This window comes from Cryptomeria japonica, chromosome 10, assembly GCF_030272615.1.
Source record: "Cryptomeria japonica chromosome 10, Sugi_1.0, whole genome shotgun sequence".
Lineage (NCBI taxonomy): Eukaryota > Viridiplantae > Streptophyta > Pinopsida > Cupressales > Cupressaceae > Cryptomeria > Cryptomeria japonica.
The window spans coordinates 719,140,927-719,163,541 of record NC_081414.1 but is presented as its reverse complement, the minus strand read 5'-3'; the positions used below and the strand labels follow the sequence as shown (position 1 = coordinate 719,163,541).

The 22,615-nt window shown below is 38.3% G+C and overlaps 1 protein-coding gene across 3 annotated transcripts in view; it reads right to left on the bottom strand.

The window, feature by feature from the left end:
• LOC131029035 (sucrose transport protein SUT4) overlaps positions 1-22,615 on the bottom strand; it is a 139,618-nt gene that overhangs the window by 49,361 nt on the left and 67,642 nt on the right. For all 3 annotated transcript variants that reach the window (XM_057959427.2, XM_059213711.1, XM_057959426.2), the window contains exons 3-8: positions 21,970-22,068; positions 21,768-21,832; positions 21,490-21,574; positions 6,490-6,523; positions 6,229-6,328; positions 6,066-6,141 (exon numbers count right to left, since the gene is read on the bottom strand). In XM_057959427.2, coding sequence (XP_057815410.2) covers positions 6,066-6,141; positions 6,229-6,328; positions 6,490-6,523; positions 21,490-21,574; positions 21,768-21,832; positions 21,970-22,068 — 459 coding nt within the window. The remainder of the gene's footprint in view (positions 1-6,065; positions 6,142-6,228; positions 6,329-6,489; positions 6,524-21,489; positions 21,575-21,767; positions 21,833-21,969; positions 22,069-22,615) is intronic.

Below are 22,615 nucleotides of genomic sequence, written 5' to 3'. Positions count from 1 at the left end.
TTAGATTAGGTAAATAATAATTATCTAGCAGGCAAATGTTAATTTATAAGTATAGGTTAGTTAATAGTTAGATTATATAATAAATCGAGAGCTGTTTTCGAAAGTTATTTCATGTAGGTGAGTGAGTGTGTTTTTACAGGAAAAATAATGGCTTTATAAGCCAATGGAATGTGATGTAAAAATCATCCATATAATTATATATTATTTTATGTTTTTGATATTCATGTTTAACAATGGTGTAACCTGTGCATCTGCAATATCATTTTTGTGCTCACCATTTCAATAACCACTACTTGCCCGCCTTGTACTGCAATGCACAGCACTTGTATTCTACTTCTTTTCCTTATAATCATGGCCTCTAATCACCAAGATATACAAGGCCTCAAATTTGATGACTATTAAAAATACAAGTAGAGTACATGTTACTAACTGTTTTGTTTATGTTTATGCAAATAAGAAGTAGAGTAGAGTTCACACTAATACTGTTCTATTTATGTTTATTGCAATGCGACCAAGTTTTCCTCTACATTTCATGAGTTATTGCCAAGCATTTGTCAATAACTAGCATCTGAGTCATACTGCAAGAACTTGCAATTTTTGTGAGTTTAGGGCATTTTTTCATCATGTCTGAGACTCAGGAGTTTCATTAACATTTAGTTTAATTAATAAGGATTGTACTATAGAGATAAAAGAGTAATCTGCATCTATAGGAGATATAGTTTGAAAATATGAGTAATCATACGAAACAATTACTTACAGAGCTGTGAAGTGCACTGTTGTAGTTATTACAATCTGGAAAAAATCCACTCGCCACCTACATTTGTGCACTGGTATGAAGATGGAAAGTTAGGAATTATTAAGGAGAAGTAGACCACTTTTGTTGTGACTCTTACAGCATCTTGTTCAAAATCCACAGGAACTGCAATAGTTTATGCCTTATGGCCAATATGTGTGATATTATTTTCCCTAGAATGTATTGATTTCTTTGATTACATGTTTGAACAATGGCATGAAACTCATGGTCGTATGTGCTGCGTATTCTTATGGAATCAATGAATATACCACTATGCTCAGATTTATTGGTCACTATTATTAATGGTTGTTGAATATCTGACAAGGCAAGTACCAATTTTGCATTTGGATGCATTTAAGTCTTGCTGATGTGCAGTGATCAGCTGAATATTGCCTTGGTAATTCAAGGACCATGAAATGTAAGAACTTAGAAAACCAAATACGAATCTCCTTTAGAAATTTTCTTATGTTGGCAGCTGCCAGGGTCAGTGAGCTTTCTTGGTGTTCACTGTTCTTTAATCACTCAGATCTTCTTTAGGTCTTACTGAACACCATGGTCATCAACAATGTACCTCATATACCCTAGGCATTGGGGGAATGGGCATGTTTCAGTTACTCTCACAAAAACTAGGTATCCCTATTACTATATCAAACTAAACTCTGAAACAAAGCACCAAAAATGTTGAGCATATATTTTCCCCCAATTGCAAAATTGGAGAGAGATTGAGACAGAATGTCTGTGTGTGATAAAAACAACGAACCAATTAGAAAATTTTTTAAAAAATCCTAAGTTACTGGGTACACACCTTGGGGGTCCCGTACTAAAGGGGTCTTGGTATTGGTCTTGCATCGGAAACAGTTCAGGTATGTCCAGGGTCTCATCCAAGCACCTTGGGTTGCTTGGGCATATCTAGGTCACTTCTAGGAGAACCAGGGGACCAAGGGCCACCCAAACCAAAAATTAAAGGAAAATAATTTTTGTAAAATAAAATACCTAATTTTGCCATTAAGTGATAAAATTGTGAAAATGGTGTGCGCAATGAAGGTTTGTGTGGTTTCAAAGCCCTTTACTTGGTCTTGGTGATGGGGGCTCTACCCCTCAACCCTACCCTTTATTGCAATAAGGAATGCACCAAGGGCACTACCCTTGGACCACACAAAGTGAGTTGGCCACAAACCCCTATGAGGAGCACTACTACTCAACCCTACTAGGAGCATAGCCCCAAGATCCCCATAAGGGGCATTGCTCCTCAACCTCATTGGGGATGTTGCCCCCAAACCCCCACAAGGTGTTGGTATGTTTGCTGTTGCGCCAAAAGCTCGAGCTGTCAACGAATGTCACAAACACCAAACTTACCCAGATCCACGGGAGGCAGTTAAGCCATGTCGCGAACCTTGAAGGAGGTGCTAACCATTAAGGCAACAATCTCCCCCTCAGCACCGACTGAGGGTTCCACTCCGACAGAATGAAGGAGACCTCCAAAGATTCAAACCCATGACCCAAGGCTCCAATACCAATTGTTGGTATGTTTGCCGTTGCGCCAAAAGCTCGAGTTGTCAATGAACGTCACAAACATCGAACTTACCCAGATCTACGGCAAGCGGTTAAGCCATGTCACGAACCCCGAAGGAGGTGCTGACCACCAAGTCAACACAAGGAACGCTACCTCTCAAATCCACTACCTGAGCATTACCCCCAAAACCCCATGAGGGTTGCTACCCCTCAACCCCATTGAGCTCTCCACTCCCAACACCCACTAGTTATTGGGATCTCTTGTCACACAAAAAACTTGATTACAATGTGGGTGTCTAGGAGTACAGACAAAAATTGACATTTATATCAAAGATCAAATGTCATTTTTATTATAAAAATATCAAATGTTTTTGCAATTTTGCATTTTCTTTTTAAATTGCATACATACATAAATACATACAATACATGGATACATGGATACATACGTCCATACATTACTTTCATACATACATACAAATATACATTAAATACATGCATGCATGAATACATACATGCATACAAGTAAAATACATACATGCAAGCATGTATGCATACATCCACATGCATGCATATAGACATACATGCATACATCACATACATACATCCATAGATGGCACACTCGTAGAGTACTCGGTGAGTTTCAAAAACTCACCGATTTTTTGAGCTCTGCGAGTTTTTATGACTTTAACTCGCAGCAAAAACTCGCAAAAACTCAGCGAGTTTCTTTAAAAAACTCGGCTAGACTAAAAAAAGAGGCCCAAACATGTTAAAAAATTATCATTTTTTGTTTTTTAAGGTCAGTTTCATTCTCTTCATCAGAATATACACATGAAATATAACATTTAAGTATAAGTGGCATTTCAATATGTCTTTTTCCTTTCTTATACTTTATAACACCCGACACCTTTATAAAATAATAAAAGTATTTTTGGCAATGCCCCTTGACCCCAACTTGGGGGCGCTGCCCCCAAACCCCCGTCGAAAAATATAGGGGGAAACTATGTTGATGGAAGTAGGGAAAATTTAGCCTCCGAGTCTGATTAGGCTCCATATAACAACATAATTAGCATTGAAGAAATCTTGGTATTATACATTTTAGAGTTGAAAGTTTGAAACTATCAGTATGAATGATGAAATTTCAAATATTGCGCGTTTGTAGATCTCCACCAAGATCTAGACCTATCTCTCTACCCCTCTTTTTCTCACCCTCAGAACTCGGAAGATCTCCACTAGGAAGAGGAAGAGGAATAGTAAATAGTTCTAGCTAGAGCTGGGAAGAGGAAGTTGTAATTGTAATTTGTAATGATGTATTTACTTTTGGTTTTACAAAAACTATTTACTATTTTGCTTCCAGCCATCAGCATTCCTCATGAGGATGCGATTTTGTAGACACTTTGCATCTAAATATATCTAGAATCAGCTTGTTTCTTTTGTGTTATCATTTATTGACTCATTGGATGCATCATCTCATTAAATTTTGCAAAAAAAATGCATTTTTTATTAAAATTAAGCGTGTTTTTACATTGCCGAGTTTTTCGCCGAGTTTTTCCCGAGTTTTTCCCGAGTTTTTCCCGAGTTTTTTTCTCAGGGGCTTGGCGAGTTGAGCCGAGTCGCAAGTAGTTCAACTATGCATACACCCATTCATGCATGCATGAATACATTACATACACACATACATATATGCATGCATTCATACAAGCATGCATGCATGCATACATCCATACATACATAACCACATACATGCATGCTAAGTCACCCCATTCACTGAATTTCACCCATGAAATTCGAAATTCGGCGAACTTCAAACAATTGCTAAAAAATCGTTCAAATTCGCTTCAAATTCGTTTGGGTTAAATAGCATAGCATATTTAATAAAATATATTTGAGGAAAATGTTTACTATAGGCATTTTTGGGGGCTTCTTAAGAGTTCAAGAGGATTTTTCCGCCTTTCTAGGGCTCCGCCTTCATCTGGGTTTTCAATGGCCTTCCTTGCATTTATTCCTGAGATTTGCTTCGACCAGCATAGGGGCATTTTGAATATGTAAGCAGCAGAAACATGGCGGCAGACATTTCTAAGGATTTTGAAACGATGGGTGTCAATTGGGTTCTGAAACGATTCGCATCAAGTGATTAAGTCTTCACAAACTTTACATTCAGATAGTTTTATAATTATTATTAATTTATGTCACAAACTTTACATTGTAGATAGTTTTATAATTATTAATTATTATTAATTTATGAATTTATTAGGATTCAATTTTTATAAATAATATAATTATATTTAAAGTTAAATATTTCTAATTTATTAGCATAACAACATTTGTAATTAAAAAATATAATTAATATAACTATATTTAAAGTTAAATATTTTTATTTTATTAGTATAATATTATATGTTTAAAATATTATCTGGATTTTAATATTTTTAATTATAAATATAATATTATATATATTTAACATTTAATATTATTTAATTTATAAATAATGAATTTAATTTTTATGTTGGTTTTGCTCATTAAATATATAATATATGTTTTGTATGTGGTATTAAATTAATTTTTTATTTTACACTAGTTTTATATGTTTTTGTGTGAACAAATCTAAATCTATTTAACAATTTTAAATTATTTTTATCTTTTTGTGAATATATTATTTATATTTTAAAAAAATAAATTTCTATAAGGCGAACTTCATCCGAATTTTTTTTCCGAATTTTTTGCCCTTGCCGAACTTCATCCGAATTTTATGGTTTCCAAAATCGAATTCGAATTCGAACATGGTGACTTAGCATGCATGCATCCATACATACATACATGCATGCATACATACCAGCATACATGCATGCATGCATCCATGCATACCTACAAGCATACATGCACGCAGGCATCGATCCATACATACATATAATATACAGTTCTACCCACATGTACCATACCCAAGAAAAAAATTGCAATATCAACATACCAAAACTCCCACCACATACCAGAACTGGCAACTTAGTTTAAATCATATTCAAATAGTGTCTTATAGCTTATCAAATCATCAAATGATTGCTATAATGGCCAATCCATGATATGATGTGCAAATGTTACAAAGAAACTCCACCAATAAAGCCTGCAATAATTCACTAGGCTTGGAGAAAAATGCAACCAGCTATTTCTGTACTCCGTGCTTTAAACTCTATTTAGAATGCCAGCAATACCAATAAAACAAAACATGATACATGATTGACTACTATGTACATCCACCAGAGAAAAAATCTTTGACAAGAGAAAAGATCACCACACAATCTGGACCAACAAGAAAATGGGATTTCGATCATTGAGCATGGAATTATGAAGAAGAGATGAATATGTTCATTTTATTAATATATTATACTTGAAAACTTCAATGGGCCAAGCAACGCCAAATATATTGAAAATCTTTTACATGAGAGGAGCTTTATCATTTTAGCCCTACTTATTAGCAGTATAAGGTGATAAAGTTGCAAGTAAACAAGTGATAGGATACTTATTTGCTTTCAAAATAACATGTGCACATACAATGATTTCAAGATTAATTTTAGTAATACAGCCCACGATTTAAATAAGACCATATAATATGTGATCCTTAGCACCTTCAATAGAACATGTTCAGGAAAAAAACTGTAAATGCACTGATTGCCCTCTTTAACCCATATAGGGTGACTGCGAGCTACGGATACTTGTCAAAATTCAAAACTACAAAACAAATAAATAATCAGATTAGGTAAAAGCTCACCACTGCAACCATAAAGGCTGCTTTCAAATTGCCACAAGCCTCACAACATGCTTTGGTAGTAAGAAATGGGAACCATCTGCAAGATGTTCATAAATATATTTTTCAGATGAAGATGAACAATTCGTAATTTTGAATGTAATGGTCTAAAGAGGTAAAGCATTACCTATGCCACTGTCCGCTTGCACCAGCTGAAAACCCTAATATATTTCCAAATGCCAACCATGAAGTATATATAGCATTTGAGAAGTTCCTCTGCTCTGAACCTGTTTCAACATTGTAAAGGATCCAAATGTTTACCAGATTCTATATAACAAAAAGGTAACTCCATAAACAGTGCTGCATATCTATAAAATGTAAGAAGCTTAAGTACAGTATTAAGATGTTCATTCGATCATCTAAAGCCTGGTTATGAACATAAATTCACCTGAAAGATCTGCCAGCAAAGCACGTGCTGGACCCTGGAGAAAATGCCATAATATATGAGAAAGGTGTCACATGTATAAATAAATTGATGTGGCTTGCAAAATCTTCTTTTGTTTAAACTAACCCTTATTGTGCTTGTTATCATTAATAGGTTCTAAAAGAAAATTAATACAGTAAATTCCAAACAAAAACTTAAATCACAAAGAAAACAAAATTTGCTATTGTAGGTTTCAGTTGAATCTTTTCCTGTTTTCATTTTACTCATTAGTTATCAGCTATGTTGCCTGTTCAGTTTGGGTTCAACTCTGGGTTCAGCACTACACTGATTTCTTTCCTCAGGGTTCAGTAACAGCTGGCTTCGGCTGATTATTAATAGTTCAAATATAAATTGTCAAACATCAAAGATAAAACAAAATGGTTTATATAGTGCATCTACACTTGTAAATTCAATAGAAATCATGATATTGCTCTTCATCAAGAGCATCAATGTCATCAGCTGGTTTGTTGGAAGGATAAGCAGCACCACGTAAATGATGCTGTGTACCAGCTTCATGCCCCTAATCCTCATTTGAGACTAGGGAAAGCTGTTAGAAAGGGTTAGTTTTTCTTCTTCTTTCTTTAAAGCTTTTTTATTAAAATCTTATTTGTTGGAGTCCCAGGCAGGCAGTTTCTCTCTTGGTTTGCCCAGGGTGTTGCCCCCAAGCCTCTGGATTTGGCCTGGACCAGGATCAGAACCCAGTTTGGACCAGTTCAGTTTCAACCAAGATTCCTCCAGAACCTGGTAATATAGGTTACCAATTTTGACCTACAACCAAATGACATGTAAGAAAAATAATGGCATTTTTTGGTAAAGAAACTAAACAACAGATTTCCCAATTTCCATGTGTTGTGCAAATAGGACCATCTGCCAACCAAACCTTATGGTTGGAGACGCAGTTTAAAAGAATTGGAAAGTACTCGCATGACTCACAAGTACTTGCCAATAATTCCCACAAGTGAGCAATCACAGGAATAACTCGCTGAGGAGTTCTGCGAGAAATCCTGGCAATATATTTTCAAAATCTCACAATAAAATCAGAAAAAATGACTCCTCCCATGTACTCGCCAATAATTCCTGCCAGTGAGTAATCACAGGAATAACTCAGCAATGAGTTTCTGCAAAAAATCACAGCAGTATATTTTTAAAAACCCGCAATAAAATCAGAAAAAATGCCAACTTGCACCAAGGGAAAATATCATCCAACATTGGGTATAAAATGGAGGCACAATTTTTTTATTTATCACCTTGTATTTATGATAGACGGAACCCTCTTTCACACAAACCCTTCTTCATGTAATTTCAGACAATTTTACACTGCTGCTGGGATATTTTGTCAGGTTGTTCTTTGCTTAGGGCACACTTTGACTATGACCAGACCTCCATTGTCCATTTTTGTGGGTTTATAGATCATTCCATTTCAACGTCACTAACTTGTTTAAAACTTCCACAGGTACTGGCATCTACACGTTTAAATTTATAATAGCCATTTTTTAAGAATGTTGTAAAATTTTGAACTTCCAAACTTCCACAGGGACTGCTATTATACATTTTAAACTTCTAAAATTCCAAACCTCCACAAGGACTGCTATTATAAATTTAAAAGTCTTCAACACCATAAAATTTAAATAATTTTATAAATAAAGTTGTAAAATTTCATCAATAACTGCCATTTCACATGTGTATGTTGTTATGCCTTTGTAAATGTAGTGATCATGCCTCTACTGTCTAATTCCAAACCTGTTGAGGAACTTTTGATCATTGTATACAAAATGAAATGGATGTGGCGATCACCTTTCCTGTCTAATTCCAAAACTGTTGAGGAACTTTTGATCATTGTATACAAAAAAAAATGGATAAACACCAAAAATCATGCTAAGGCTTTGAATTTTTATTGAAGAATTAAACTTTCACAAAACCTTGGCATTGCTCATTTATAAGTATTTGACCTCTACCCGGTGAGCACAGAGCAATCACTCATGTTTTTCATTGGAAACTCGGGGATATCATAAAAGGGATTTCCTAATACATTAACTGCCCTGAAGAGTTAATTTGAACTGCAGAGATATTATAAAAGATATATTTATGGATGCATGAATTCCGTTATAAAGACTGTACAGTGAATTTGGATTCCAAAGAACTGTACAAAGATTTCGCTTCATGAAAATTAAAAGTTACCAAAATAAAATTGATGTAACCCTTATAGAAACAACCCTGTTCAGCCATGTCACTAGTATCATTTTATCCTATTCCAGCTAATTAATTCTTGTTTTCTATGGTTTCTTTTTGGGCAAGCATTATTTCCATTTTTTGAAAACAATATGGCATCCATAACAAGTAAGAAAGGTGGCAAGCCTAAGGATCCTTGCTGAAAACATGGTACAAAAGGTCCAAAAAATGGAATGGTTATTTGCAGCCATTGCACTAAAGATATGAGAGGAGGCATAAATTGTTTGATATATCACCTTGCATGAGTCCCTTGCCAAGATATTGCGCAATGTACTGAAGCAACTATTAAGGTTCAAAATGAGGCAAGGATTCTCCTTTTAGCATTTGAGTGAAAAAAGCAATGAAGAAGAGGACAACAGAGGCAATGGGAACCTCATCTACATTTCATAATTCTACGAGGTCAAACACTAGTGGAGATATGGGGGTCTCTTCTTCCATTGGGCCATGAATACAAGGATTAGGCAGTTTGGGCAGCCATAGTTCTAATCCTTTTCTTCCTCTTAACACTCCTAGTGTACAACCTTCATTGGAACGTACTGTGTGGAATAGAAAATTGCATCATGAGGTGAAGTTGGCATGTGCCAAATTTTGGTGCTACAATAATATTCCCTTTAATGTTGCTTTGAGTCATTATTGGAAGGAGTTGGGTACTGCATTGACCATGGAAAATATGAGATTCAAGGCCCCAAGCAGTTACGAATTGAGTGGCCCTAATGGAGGAACAATACAGATTTGGAAAAACAAATGCTGCAGTGTTTTATCTAATGGGTGGAGGGATGTGTTGACGTGTCTAAAGTCGCGTATCGCTACAACTCTATCCGGCCAATGCAAAATAGAATGTTCTTGTTGAGTATCCTATCCTCTCTTGTGTAAGGAATCCCTAATGTTGTTTTAGTTGATCAAAGGGGACAACCTCAAGGTTCCAAATGTCAGGTCATGACTGCGGGATAACTCAACGGTCGATGTGTTTTGTTGGGAGCACAAGGGGCCTTACGTTTTGCAACAAGATGGTCTGCATCTGATTCTTGAACTGGGAAATAAAAGCAAAGGAGAAGGGTTTAGGAAACCTAAAATTAACAAGACTGGTATGCGGGTAGACGGATTCAACATAACCAATCCCTGCTTGGCCAGAATAACTCACAACCTCGCAGGAACAGTGCAATCTTCAAGGGGACTTGGAAGATTTTCAGACTGTAGGTGCATGGCTAAGCACCCAATTTTGGCACAGCTTAGACAAACACCTGCAATTGAACTAAGCACGATTTTAAAGGCTCAGGCTAACCATACACAAGGATACGCAATCAGCATATCCTCAATGGTATGAGCCTGAATCCATCAAATACCATAATACCAAAAAGATCTATCTAAACTGCTGAAGGAAACCATGCAAACAGACTAAAACCAAGACGATAAACACCAAATCAATGTCCATTATATTGATTCTAGCTGCCTATTACAACAATTTCTGCAGCATTTCTATGCTACTACTAAAATTTAACCTTCTACAAAACTCTAACCTATCCTAACTGAAATCTAACAATCTAACTGCCTAAAAACATAACCCTTTACAAAAGAAAGGCCTCTGCCTTTTATAGATTTTACAATTTGAATTAATGGCCAAGATGGACTGCATCCAAGGGCCCTGGTTTGCCTTATAGAAGTTGGCAGCTTTAACCCATGTGTTGTGCGTTGCACACGCCCCCTGTCGCCGACAGGGTCCCCCTTTCCGGTTTTGAGTTTTTTGATCGTCATCCCGAGAATCGAAGCAGAGTTTCTCGTGTCTCCTCGAGCGAGTTCGTGATCAGTTCGTAAGCTGTCGACGTTGGAATAATGAACCAATGAGTCCTCTTGACTGATCTGGCTTTCGGGCGTAAATACCGAAAGTTTGTTCCAAAATTTCAAAGTTTAACATGATGCATCTCCTTTTCGGACCCCAGGTCCGAACTTGGCGAAAGTCAAGTTGAGGTAAAAAGGAAACGTTATGCGCTCCCCCTTTTGGATTCAAGCGTCCGAGAGTGAAAATTCAAAATTTAAAAGCATAAGGTGGCAATCGCATTTCGAACCCCAGGTCCGAAATTTCCAAAAGTTGAGTTTTAAAAACATAAGGCGAATGCCGTTTTCGGACCCTAGGTCCCGAAAAGTGAAAGTTAAGTTAAAACATAACAAAACGTCCATTTCGGACCCCCGCGTCCGAACTTAAACCAAGGCAAAAGTTAGGTTTTTAAGCATAACACAACGCGCATTTCGGACCCCCGCGTCCGAACTTCAACAAAGCAAAAGGCAAAGCCAAAACATCGGGCGAATGCCGTTTTCGGACCCTAAGCCCCGAAATGACAAAAGGGAGAGTTTAAAAGTTAACAACGCCCATTTCGGACCCCTGCGTCCGAACTTCAAAAGGCGAAGTTAAGTTTTAACGCAGTGCAAACAATGCCCACTTCGGACCCCCGCGTCCGAACTTCAAAAGGGAAAGTTTAAAAGTTTAAAACATCCGCTTCGGACCCCCGCGTCCGAACTTCAACAGGGAAAGTTTAAAAGTTAAAAAACGTCCATTTCGGACCCCCGCGTCCGAACTTCAACAAAGGCAAGTTAAGTTTTAAAACAGAGTGCGATACACCCATTTCGGACCCCCGCGTCCGAACTTCAAAAGGCAAGTTAAGTTTTAAAACAGAGTGCGATACACCCATTTCGGACCCCCGCGTCCGAACTTCAACAAAGTGATAGGGCAAAAAACGTTTTCAGACCCTAAGCGTCCGAAATTCCAAGGTGAAAGTTTAAAAGCGAAACATAGTGCGATCAACTCTCCAGACCCTAAGCTCCGAGCAAAGCTTTAACGCAGAAAACGAAGTCCAAAAAAGCAAGCAAAACTTTAACGCAGAAGGCACAGTTTGTAACACGGAGGCCAGGGCGAGCAAACCCGCGAAGGTTAGATCCGAAAACCTCCAATTTGTCAAAATTCAAAGAATACAATTCAAAATTTGAAAGAACTCTCAAATCCGAAAACAAGGAGGTAAGACACTGCATCATCCTCCCATCAACCATTTAAAATTCAGGTTGCTAAGCACAGAACCATGTGAAATTGATAAATCCTCTTTCATCTTCCAAACCGCGAAAATTTAAACAGGAAGGATAACCGTTGGGATTCAAATTTTGCAGGGTCATCCGCTCGCCCCGCGCGACAAGGTCGGGCAATCACCCATCATTCGCTCCAATCAGGTAAGTACGCTTTATCGCGTACGGTCGTTTAAAATGTGTGAATCAAATAGGCAAAATACGCAAAATTTGAAATGCTTAGAGTCTGCATCTCCGTCATTCGAACATCCAAAATTTAGGATTCATTCCCGAGGTTTGGCCGGAAACTACATCTCTTTTCAAAATTCTCATGTTTTGCCGTTGTTAAAATTAATCCAAAAAATTCGAAAGTGAGAATGCTTAGTCATAAATCTCCAGGAATATGATGCTGTTGAAGTTAATCAAATTGTTAGCCCAGAATGATATTTAAACTAATCTCGGTCTGTTGAAACACTTCTGTTATTATCTAACCCGCATCGTCATTCTCGTATCACCTTGTAATCCGTGTCTGGCTGTGCAGGATAAATGCCTAAATCAGCGGCAGAATCATCAAAAACACCCGCTGCAGCAGAAACCTCACGAGCATCCAAATCAGACATCCCACGGAAAGTTGAAAGAATGAAGTATCAGTATCAGAGGGGAGGGTTAAGAGAGTCAAAGGTCCAGAGCATCTGGGATAACATTGGTGACACCGACCTTGGCCACATTGATATTCAGGATTTCAGGGATCGGGTCTTCTCACCCAATGCATATGGCAGGCCTAGGCAAATGCTGGAAAGTGGCATCGCCCAAGCAGCAGGTTTTCCTCCAGCAATCCAGAACTATGAATTAGTAGTGGAAGCTGCTCGGCATTACGAGCCAAAGTCCAGATTAGTGCTTCTGGAAGATATCACTATTGCCGACTTCTCCCCTGAGGCTATCGGTGATGCATTTGATATCCCCTTTCCAAATAATCCCATAGCTACAACAATGGACGAGGCACAGGGGGCGTATGATATGAACCCAGCCCAATGCAGGGCATTGATTAACGAAGAATGGTTCAAAGAGAAAAGGCCTTCAAGCACCAGGATTGTGAAAAAGACCCCCAGAAGTGACTTTCATAATGAACATGGCGATATGGTCACCTTACTTAGCCGAGTCATGGGACTTCCTAAGTCCAACTACTTTGAAGAATGGATGTTCTATTTTACAAAACAGGTCTTTGCCGGAAAGTCTAAGTTTGACTGGGCCCAGATCATAAGTGATAACATCCACGCTCAGTTGATTGAGCTTGAGACAAAGAAGTATTTCACCATGACCTCCTATTTGGTCTATATGTTCGCAAAGAATCAGCCACTGCCAGGATTAATAATGAAAGGTGAGATCGGGAATGGGCCTGGTCAGGTAAAGGTTTATGATTGCTACCCGCAGCTGCACTACCAGGATATAGCTCAAAGGGAAAAGAGCAGCCCGGCTTACGCGGTCGGACAGTACGAACGTGTCAACGACGCCTTCACAATGCGCCTAGTCAGGCTAATGCAGGGAGGGTTACACATAAGGCTCTCGGAGCAAGCTACCATTTTAGTGCAGAGGTATGGGGCCTGGTTTATTCAGTTCCCAAGATTCTCCTACATCCGAATTGCTGGCTTTGAAGGTGCCCCCCTTCGACTTCCACGGTACCCAACCGATAAAGTAGTCCTCATGGAGGTGGCAAGACAATCACGCCCTGCCGGCATATTATTACGAGAAAGCAAGCAGGCTGGATTCGCATTTCCAATGATCATAGGCAACCATGATGTCCAATTGAGAACTCCCACCCTAGCAGAAGAGTCCCTTGCAGAGCTAGCCTCTTATGGCCTACAGGAACATTTCCCAAGAAAATGTTTTGATCATGACAATTTGGCAAAGAGAGCTTACGGTAGGCGCTACAGAGCAAAGGAGTCAATTGAAGATTATTGGAAAAATTGCTCCGATGACTACGAAGTCAGGCGACGGGAATATTCTAGATTGAGTGTGCAGCAAATGCGACTCTTTGAGTACCGTCGGGTCCCGGATCAGCTCACAGACTCGGGGAACTGTCTCCAAGTCCGGGAATTCGAAGCAGTAAGGCATCTCTTGCCAGGCGTTGATTGGTCTCAAGACCCAATCACGGATTTCGAAGCAGTCATGGCAGCCCCGGCAAGATACACGAATCAATGGTTACAACACCAGATCGAGAGGCTAGTCCATGAAAGGGTCCAGTTTACTTACCATCTGATGGGCAGTTTCGACTCTCAGTCTTCCGAAGATGAAAGGACATCAGCTGAAAAACCAGAGAAAAGGAAGAAAACTAAGGCTTGCAGAGGGACTCGGGCATCCAAGAGAACAAGGAGGGAGAAGATTCCCATAAGAAGGCCAGAGACCACTTCATCCTCAAGGGATCCCAGTTCGTCCGACGACGCCATAGATTTGGATTGCATACCTGCTCCGCCTTCCCAGAGCGACATAGAGGCATTCCAAGCCAATGATCCTCCTGCTCCGGATATGCCGGACACCGAGCAAAAGGGCCCCAATCCGACTAAACCGGGTGACCAAATAGAGGAAGGAGAAATCCCATCCACCCAGGGGATCGAAGTGCATGAACCTACCCAGCAGAGCCGCCACGAATTGCTACTCCTCCATGCAGCCAAGGACGACTCAACTGTCGAAGGGGAACAAAGAACAGACGAGATCCATGAGCTCGAGGGAACCAAGGAGCCACCATCACAGGAAGATGTCAGACAATTATTCAGTGAGATAGGGGAGAACTCAGATGCAAACAAGGAGCTTCCTCCTTCTTCCACCCCTCCGATGGCGGGACAGCTGTTAATTTGTGATCAGCCAGTTGAAAGCATGGGGGAACAAGGTGCTAACTTAACCCTATCCTCAACCCAGACAGTGCCTCAAGAGTGGCTGATCGCTAGAGCTCAGCGCAGGGCCGCCACCAAGGTGCCCATCAATCTAGAGGACATCTTCTCGCGAATGGATCAAGCAAAAGCAAAAGGGAAGAAGAAACCAAGAACATACTCTAGGATAACCAAGGATGAGCAAAGGAACCGCACTCTTCATATTGCTACCCCGCCCGTAAACAAGCCAGCAGATCAAATAACACTGGCAGATTATAGCATTACGACTGTCCCCATCGGACGAGCTACAAAAGAGCAAGAAAAGGAGGAATTCAAGGACTCAGTGCAGAACATACTCAGACAGCTCGAGGAAATCACGGCTGAAAAGGATATGTATCGGGCCCGTGCTGAACAAGCCGAGGGATACATCGATAAGCTCCTACGGCCACTACACAACCCCTCTGAATCCCATATTCCCCCAATGGCATTAGCACAAAGGACCACAACTGAATTTGAAGGAATCCGGGATACCGCAAAGGCCGTTAAGGAATGGGTGCAGGACATCAAGAAAAAGGGAGAACAGATCCTCAAAGAAGTAAAGGAAATGGCTCTCCATCGAGAGCTAACTCTAGTCAGGCTGTTGGAAGTAAAGAGGGAATCCCTTCACATGCATGAAGTAGCGGCCTCTACCCTTCCCCTCCTAAGAGCTCTTTTCTAGACACATACACAAATTCCCACACTGCCTGACATCCTGGATCCCCATAGCATCAGTGTTCTCAAGGAATGGTACTGGACCGTCACCATGAAGAACGACGCCCAGGAAATTATTGACAAAGAAAATGACGCATGTGAGGCAATTCTGGGGAACATGCAAGAACTAGGCAAGACCATCCTCCGATCAATGGTTTCGGGGTGGATAAATGACCTGTCCGACAGTGTAATCCGGCCGGATTGGGAGGAAAGGTTGGGAGCAGATAAGGTTTCTTATTCCATTGAAGACTTGAGTTTTGCTGGTCAGTTCCATTCAGACATATTGTGCTTCGAGCGTAATCGCTCCAGCTGGAAGGACGGTTTAAGGCACGTGGACCAGTATCTCGAAGGCATGCAGTACAAAATTCGCCACCCTCCCATGCCACCTTTTAATCCCCTCTTCCAATTATGCATCAAGTTTCAGGAATATGTCCGCGAGGAACGAGCAGCAAGTCGCGATTTATGGCGAGAATACCTGCATGGCGAGGACCAGTTTCTGCAAAAGGAATGTGAAACCAGAATAGAGAAAATAGTTTCTCAAAAATGCCTTTTTCCCTCCAAGTCTTAAAAGGTGCACTTTTGTCCCAAAAAGGTGACAGTTGACTTTTGGTCAACATATTGTAAAGTTTTTGTGCACCTCCCCTTTTTTGGATTATTTCAAAGTTGTAATTATCCTTTGGTAGTTATTGCTCCTTTTGGGGTAGTTGTAGATATTTATCCCCCTATTTATGAGTGTGGGTCCCTCTTTTTGTAAGGATGAATCTGGGCCACTTGTCTAGATTAGATCTTGGCCATTCATCCATTTTTGAAACCTATTTAAGGGGACTGGTTTTCCCTCATAAAAGGAGGAAGTTCTTGAATTGTTGCGAAAGCTCTGAAGAAATTTTGCAGGAATTAATACAATGGATTAAAATTACCTTCAAATTTCCTTGTGAGTGCATGGTCTCCTTCTTCATTTAAATTAGAAAGTTTTTAAATTATGTCTGTTCATTTTGTACAGCAGTTCTTACCAAGCATCTGATAGAACCTTCACAGTCCATACCATTAGAGGATAGTTGATTGCTTTTTTTCCTTTCTGCATGGTTAATCTGGGCTATTTTATGATTCAGTTCGATTATCAAATGTATACATATCATGAATGTAGAAGTTCTAATATTGTATTTGGTAATATGAAAATCTGGTTTCTCCTTTGAAGATTGCACTAAGTTTATGCAAACATTGTGTCTGAATGACTGATGATGCTTAATTTGGTTTCCTGGAGGTGTCTGTCTGCTTGGGTAAATCTGTTGTCCTAGTTAACATTTACAGTTCTCTTTCTCCCTACCCTTCCTTTCTTTCCTCCCAATTTTATCCCCTTTTTTGAAATCTGCAGTCCTGCTAAATCAGCTTCAAATTAACCAACATCACCTGAAAGAAAACCGTAAGAGGTCCCTGGGAATTCGTATATGGAATTGCCAATCAAACGTAAGCCCCCTTGTGTTTCCAGCAAAAAACACATCAAGCCACTGAGAGATCCCGCAGTCAAGACCTGACAAAAGAAACCTTGAGGTTATCCCCATTGATCAAAACGTAGAAAATAGCATTAGGGATTCCCTTATTTCAAGAGAGGGTAGGATACTCAGTGAGTTTATTCTATTCTGCATTGGCCGTATGGAATTTGCAGCGATGTGATTTCATCCACGTCAACACCATGCCAACTCAATTCTGAGCTATCCACCCAACCACTATCTCAACTACCTACCACTATTTGGCAATAATTCGATCAATTTGGTAGTTAGAGATAACTGACCTATGTCCCATGTTTTAAAATATCTTGAACGGGACCCATAGGCAGTTCTTTTACAATAAAACAGTTTAAGTTTTCAGAAACTGAATTTCTAGAATTAAATCCAATAGTGTATCCTTCTGAGAATGCTTATTTGGTAGCATTTTATGTTCTTAGTCTTCAATCTCATTTTCTGATGGTCTGGTGATGGCGCGCTTTCCCGTGCTTCATTTTTTGATCCTACGCTCTGTATCCTCGATCCCGGCTTCGTTTGCGATCCTTCTTCGATTTGCGTTTCAGGCCTTCTCTTGGTTCTTCTCGACGACGTCTTTGACCTGCAAACAATCAATTTTGATCCACATTAATCATTTTGAAAAATTAAATAAATTAATTTAACAAACACTAAATCATATCTTTTAAATGCCTCCTTTTGCTTCATGAAATTCAGCCACGTTTGCTCAAATGAGCGAACTTTGTGAAGACTCTTTCTCTCCTTCCAAACTAAATGAAACCGCAAAACTTTTCTTTCTCCCCCTTGATTAAGTGAATTCGGGTTTTTGAAGACTTTTAGCGATTTTGCTCCTTTAACTATTTTTTGGCCAATTGGAGGAAAATGCACGATTTTGGTTTATGTTTTAAAACTCCTTTCCTTCATTTCGAGCCTATTTGGTCTTCTTGCACGATTATAATTTTACTTCATCTTTCGGCCTCAATGACCATTTCGCGAGATTGTTCTTTTTTGCCAATTTTGGCCTAGAAGAGGTTTTTGCAAACTTCATCGCCTTTGACATTTTCGGCCTTTAAAGTCTTTTGGCAAACTTAAAATTCGATTTTAGATCCTTTGTTATTCTCGGTATTTTTTGACTTCTTACACGATTTGGATTTTCACTTCATTTTCGGCTAAATGACTCATTTGTGCGACTTTTATAGTGCCCTTTTCATAGTGAGTTTCTTTTATTTTCGGCTATGATGGGGGTTTCGTGCGATTTTAACCTTGGAATTTTCGGTCATGAAGCCGATTTTGCGAACTTCAAATGTTTTACCGTTTTCCACCTGTGAGCCGATTTTGCGAGAACTCTAACCTTCCCTTTCATCTTCAGCAAATCTGGCTATTTTGTTTTTGAATGATTTCGAACTCAAATTAATTGTTTCGCGCGAATTAAGGTTTTGTTCCTAGCGCCCTCTGCAACTAAATGAAAACTCGGCCATTTTGTTAGAATGACGCGATTTGGATTTTGACGCTATTACCCTAGGTCGCGATTTTCTATTTGTCTTAAACATCCAACCCTTTAAGCTTGTAAACTCGGGATTTTGAGTGCATTCACACGAATTCGCCTTGGTATACTTTGGGCCTTTGGAGATGATCTACAAAAACCTCTTCACCTCCCTCAAGCAGACTGCAACTACAGGGGTCCCCTGTGAAGCAAGGGTGTGTGTGCAATGAGCACAACAGGATGATCATTAGCTTTTTTAGTGGTTTCAAGAGGACGAATGGTCTTTTGAAGTTAGTTGATGCCTTCAATTAAATAAAAAACGACAAGGCCTTGTGTGGTTTATTGGATGAGGTGATAATGGAGGTGGGAGTGCATAATGTTATCCATATAGTCATGGACAGTGTATCTCCATACATGGCAACTAGTAGACTACCAATGGCAAGGCACCCTACATTGTTCTAGAGCCTTTGTGTTGGCCATTGCCTTGACCTTCTTCTTAAGGACATAGAGAAATTAAATTGACTGAAGAATGTTGTGGAAGATGCAAGGAATATTACAAATTACATCTACATCACAAATGAGTCCTAAAACTCATAAGAGAGCATACTAATGACAAGGAGCTTGTGCATTCAAGATTCACACAGCCACTCATTCCCTTACCTTGGAGAGTATAGATTCTATGTTGCCCAACCTTAACCACATGTTTGTGAGCAAAGTGGTTTGAGAGTCCTACTACAAGGAGGATGACATAGATAGTGTTGTGAAGTCCATTTTTTATGATACATTTGTCAAGATCGTGGAGGATATCATCAATGCAAGTTTTTTTATCAAAATTTTATTTTTTAACTTTACCAATTGTTGTTTTTGAAAAAAAATGATATTTTAATTTTTAATTTATGATTTACTTTAGTTTTTTAAATTATTTTTCACCCACTCTCTTGTTTTAGGTGTTTGAACCATTGGTTAGAGTTTTGCAGTCGGTAGACAGGGTTAAGAACCCCATGGAGAATCTTTATGAGGCCATGGATAGGGCCAAAGAAGCAATTAAAACACTTGCTTGGTGAAACCGCCACCAAGGTTCAAATCCTTGCTAGGCAGCTATGCTCGCAGGCTTTATGCTTTTGCTGAGCTGGTGGACTCACGGATTTGAACAATAGTGTTTGACACCTTCAAAAGTGCCCCTTACCAATCAAAAGAAAAAAAAAATAGTAATAATTATTTGATCGATTTCTCACATATCTTGGACATATTTTATACAGATTTTAAAACATGTGTATCATAGTTTTAATGCATCTATATATCACATCTCGTCGAAAATTTGAAAATGGCATAGAAAATTTAGAGAGGAAAAATATGATCTGTTACTACATTGACTATGATAATTATAATTTTATTATTCTATTATAATGTTATATACGAACTTTATTAATCTTGTTTAAGACTTATAATTATTATTATATATTAAACAATGTATATACTCTGATTTTTATACGTTTTTGTATCAATGAACCCAACCCCCAAAATTATTTGATCGAACCAGTGAATTGAACCCTCAAACCCAAACCCAAACTAGTACCAAGATCAATAACTTAGCAAACAAACAATAAAAAACAATTATCAAATTCCTAGAATTGATGAGTTAATTGATAATTGCATTGAGCAGCGTACTTCCTGAAAAATGACTTGAGATCCAAGCATCATCAAATATGAGTGAGAGAAGAGGATGTGCATAAAATTGCTTTCCAATGTCATTTTTGACATTTTGAGTTTTTAGTCATGCCCTTTGAGATATGACAAATTCATAACGTACTTCATGTCTATTGTTTAAAAGGGGCATTCTGAAGTCAAATTATTCCCCTAGTAGAGCTACCCTACAAGATGATGAAGGGAAACTAATTTTGATTTCTAAGGCTATTATCAATTTTAGAGAAAAAAGGTTGAGGAACAAAACAATCACAAAATATCTGATCCAACAGAATGATTTTCCAGAAGAAGATGCTACATGGGAGGGTGTTTCTACAACATCCTAATTTGCAATTGCTCGAGGACAAGCGATTTTGAGAAGCATGGACTGTAATGTCCCCTCTTCAAACTTAAACTATGTACACACAAGATAAGTTGTTATTAATAACAGTGACATCCACGACCAGTGACATGATTCAAGTATAGAAATATATGCTAGTGCAGCAAATCTATTCTCCAACAAAATGCGATTCCCAACCTTGAGAAAGACACCAAAGAATTGAGTAATTAAGATCAATCACTGCGTATCATAGAGGCATTGGCAGTAAAAGACAAAGGATTTAAATAAAATAAAGAGGAAATAGCTGAAGGAGATACTCTTATTGAAAGAGTGGTTTTATGCAATAAGGAGGAATCAACATATTAAAATAATCACAATAGTTCAGACAGACACTTCCAAAAAGAGGATAACTAAAGTTATAAGAGGCACGTGAAGAACTCTAACTTTTGGGGGAAAAGGGTATTTAAGAGACCATGCAAGGGCAAGGACCATCATTGAGAAAATATAAATTTATCTGACATCTACTCCTCGTGGAGCTTGGAACTATGGTTTAATCAACCTAAGAACAAAACCCTCTAGATGTCAAATCGGAGAACAAAAATCAACAATTCCTTGGATTGGTTTCACACAGAGATCACCATTGTGCAAATTTGATTAATTTTAAAAAATCAGTCGGAAAAAGTATAATTTCCTACAAATCTATCATTCTCTAGGAAAAATAAAAATTAAACTTCACTAGATATTACAAAATATTCTCTCCAAGATATTTAAAATTTTAAATGGGATATTACACCACATGCACAGCTTCTCCTATGCCTAAGGCTCTTGTTATGCACCTAAAAATATTTTTGCCACTGATTAATTGATAATGTTCTAATTAGCACAACAAAGGATTGGAGTTAAATAAGACAAAATTGTTGGGAAGAAAACTGGTTTACAAACTTCTGAGGTTTAACAACTGGAACAAATGTACATTTACAAAGAAACCCCAAGACCACAATCTGTGCATGCTTAAACCAGCAATATTCTGAGCCATTCATTAAGAAATTGAGAAATAATGATAAAGCTTACTCCGACAGTATTGTTTGCAAGGTCCAGCATCCAAAATCCTATTACAAACACAACAGCAGCCCGAGGTCGTGTGCCTTTATAAGTACTGCATTCAAATAGGAAATGCGATCAGGATGCTATCTACAGAACATCTATGTCCACAATTCAATGAAAGGCTATCAATATCAATGGGTCACCAAAGGAGGTAGATAGCATGTTCAACCCAGTATATATTTATAAATAGAAGACATAGCAATTATGTGTAACAAAAGGAATAAACATTCAGCAACAATGCTTACTTGCAACTCTCATGTGTATCCCCTAAAAGGTATCCAATATCTGCAGAAAATCCTATAAGGGTCACCTGATTGAAAAATTAAATCATACTTGATCAAAGATACAGATTACTAACTCCTGAAAACAACAGGTAATGCAAGGATAATGTGCCAAACAAAAGTTAGAGTGCACTCTTATAAAGATTAAGTAATTATATATGCTCACTGCAAAGCAAATCATGAGAGCCCCAGAAAAAATGAAGGGGCGTCTTCTTCCATATATGGATTGGCACTTATCACTCCAGACACCAACAATGGGTTGCACCTAAAAATAAAAGCCAAGCAAATTATAAGATGGTTTTATTCACAGAGTATGAATGACTGATAATAATAGGACATTTACAGCATTCTTAGCCTCTAATATTTAGTTATCAAATAAAGAAAAGGACTGTACCATCAATCCAAAACTACATAAACAAATAAAGGTTAAAACCACAACTGCAATTAAACATGTTCAGCTTAGACATTTTCACTCAAACCATGATTGGGGAATATTAAACTGTATGTAATAAAATATTCACACATTTGAATAAAATTAACCATCTGATATGTGTTCATTATTAGATTATAATGTAAAATTTTATTTTTACCAGGTAGACATATCATTCTGTTGATAATAGATATACTAAAAACATAAAAAGTGATCATTGGTTTTCTGTAGGAAAATATATTAGATATCTATATAAACCAACAAGATGCAACAGTGCTGGATAGCTCTACAAATAAATGTCAATAAAAACCATATAAACACCATCAACAAATTCTGTTTTCACCCACAAGAAAGCTAACAGATAAAAACTGCGACCCATGCT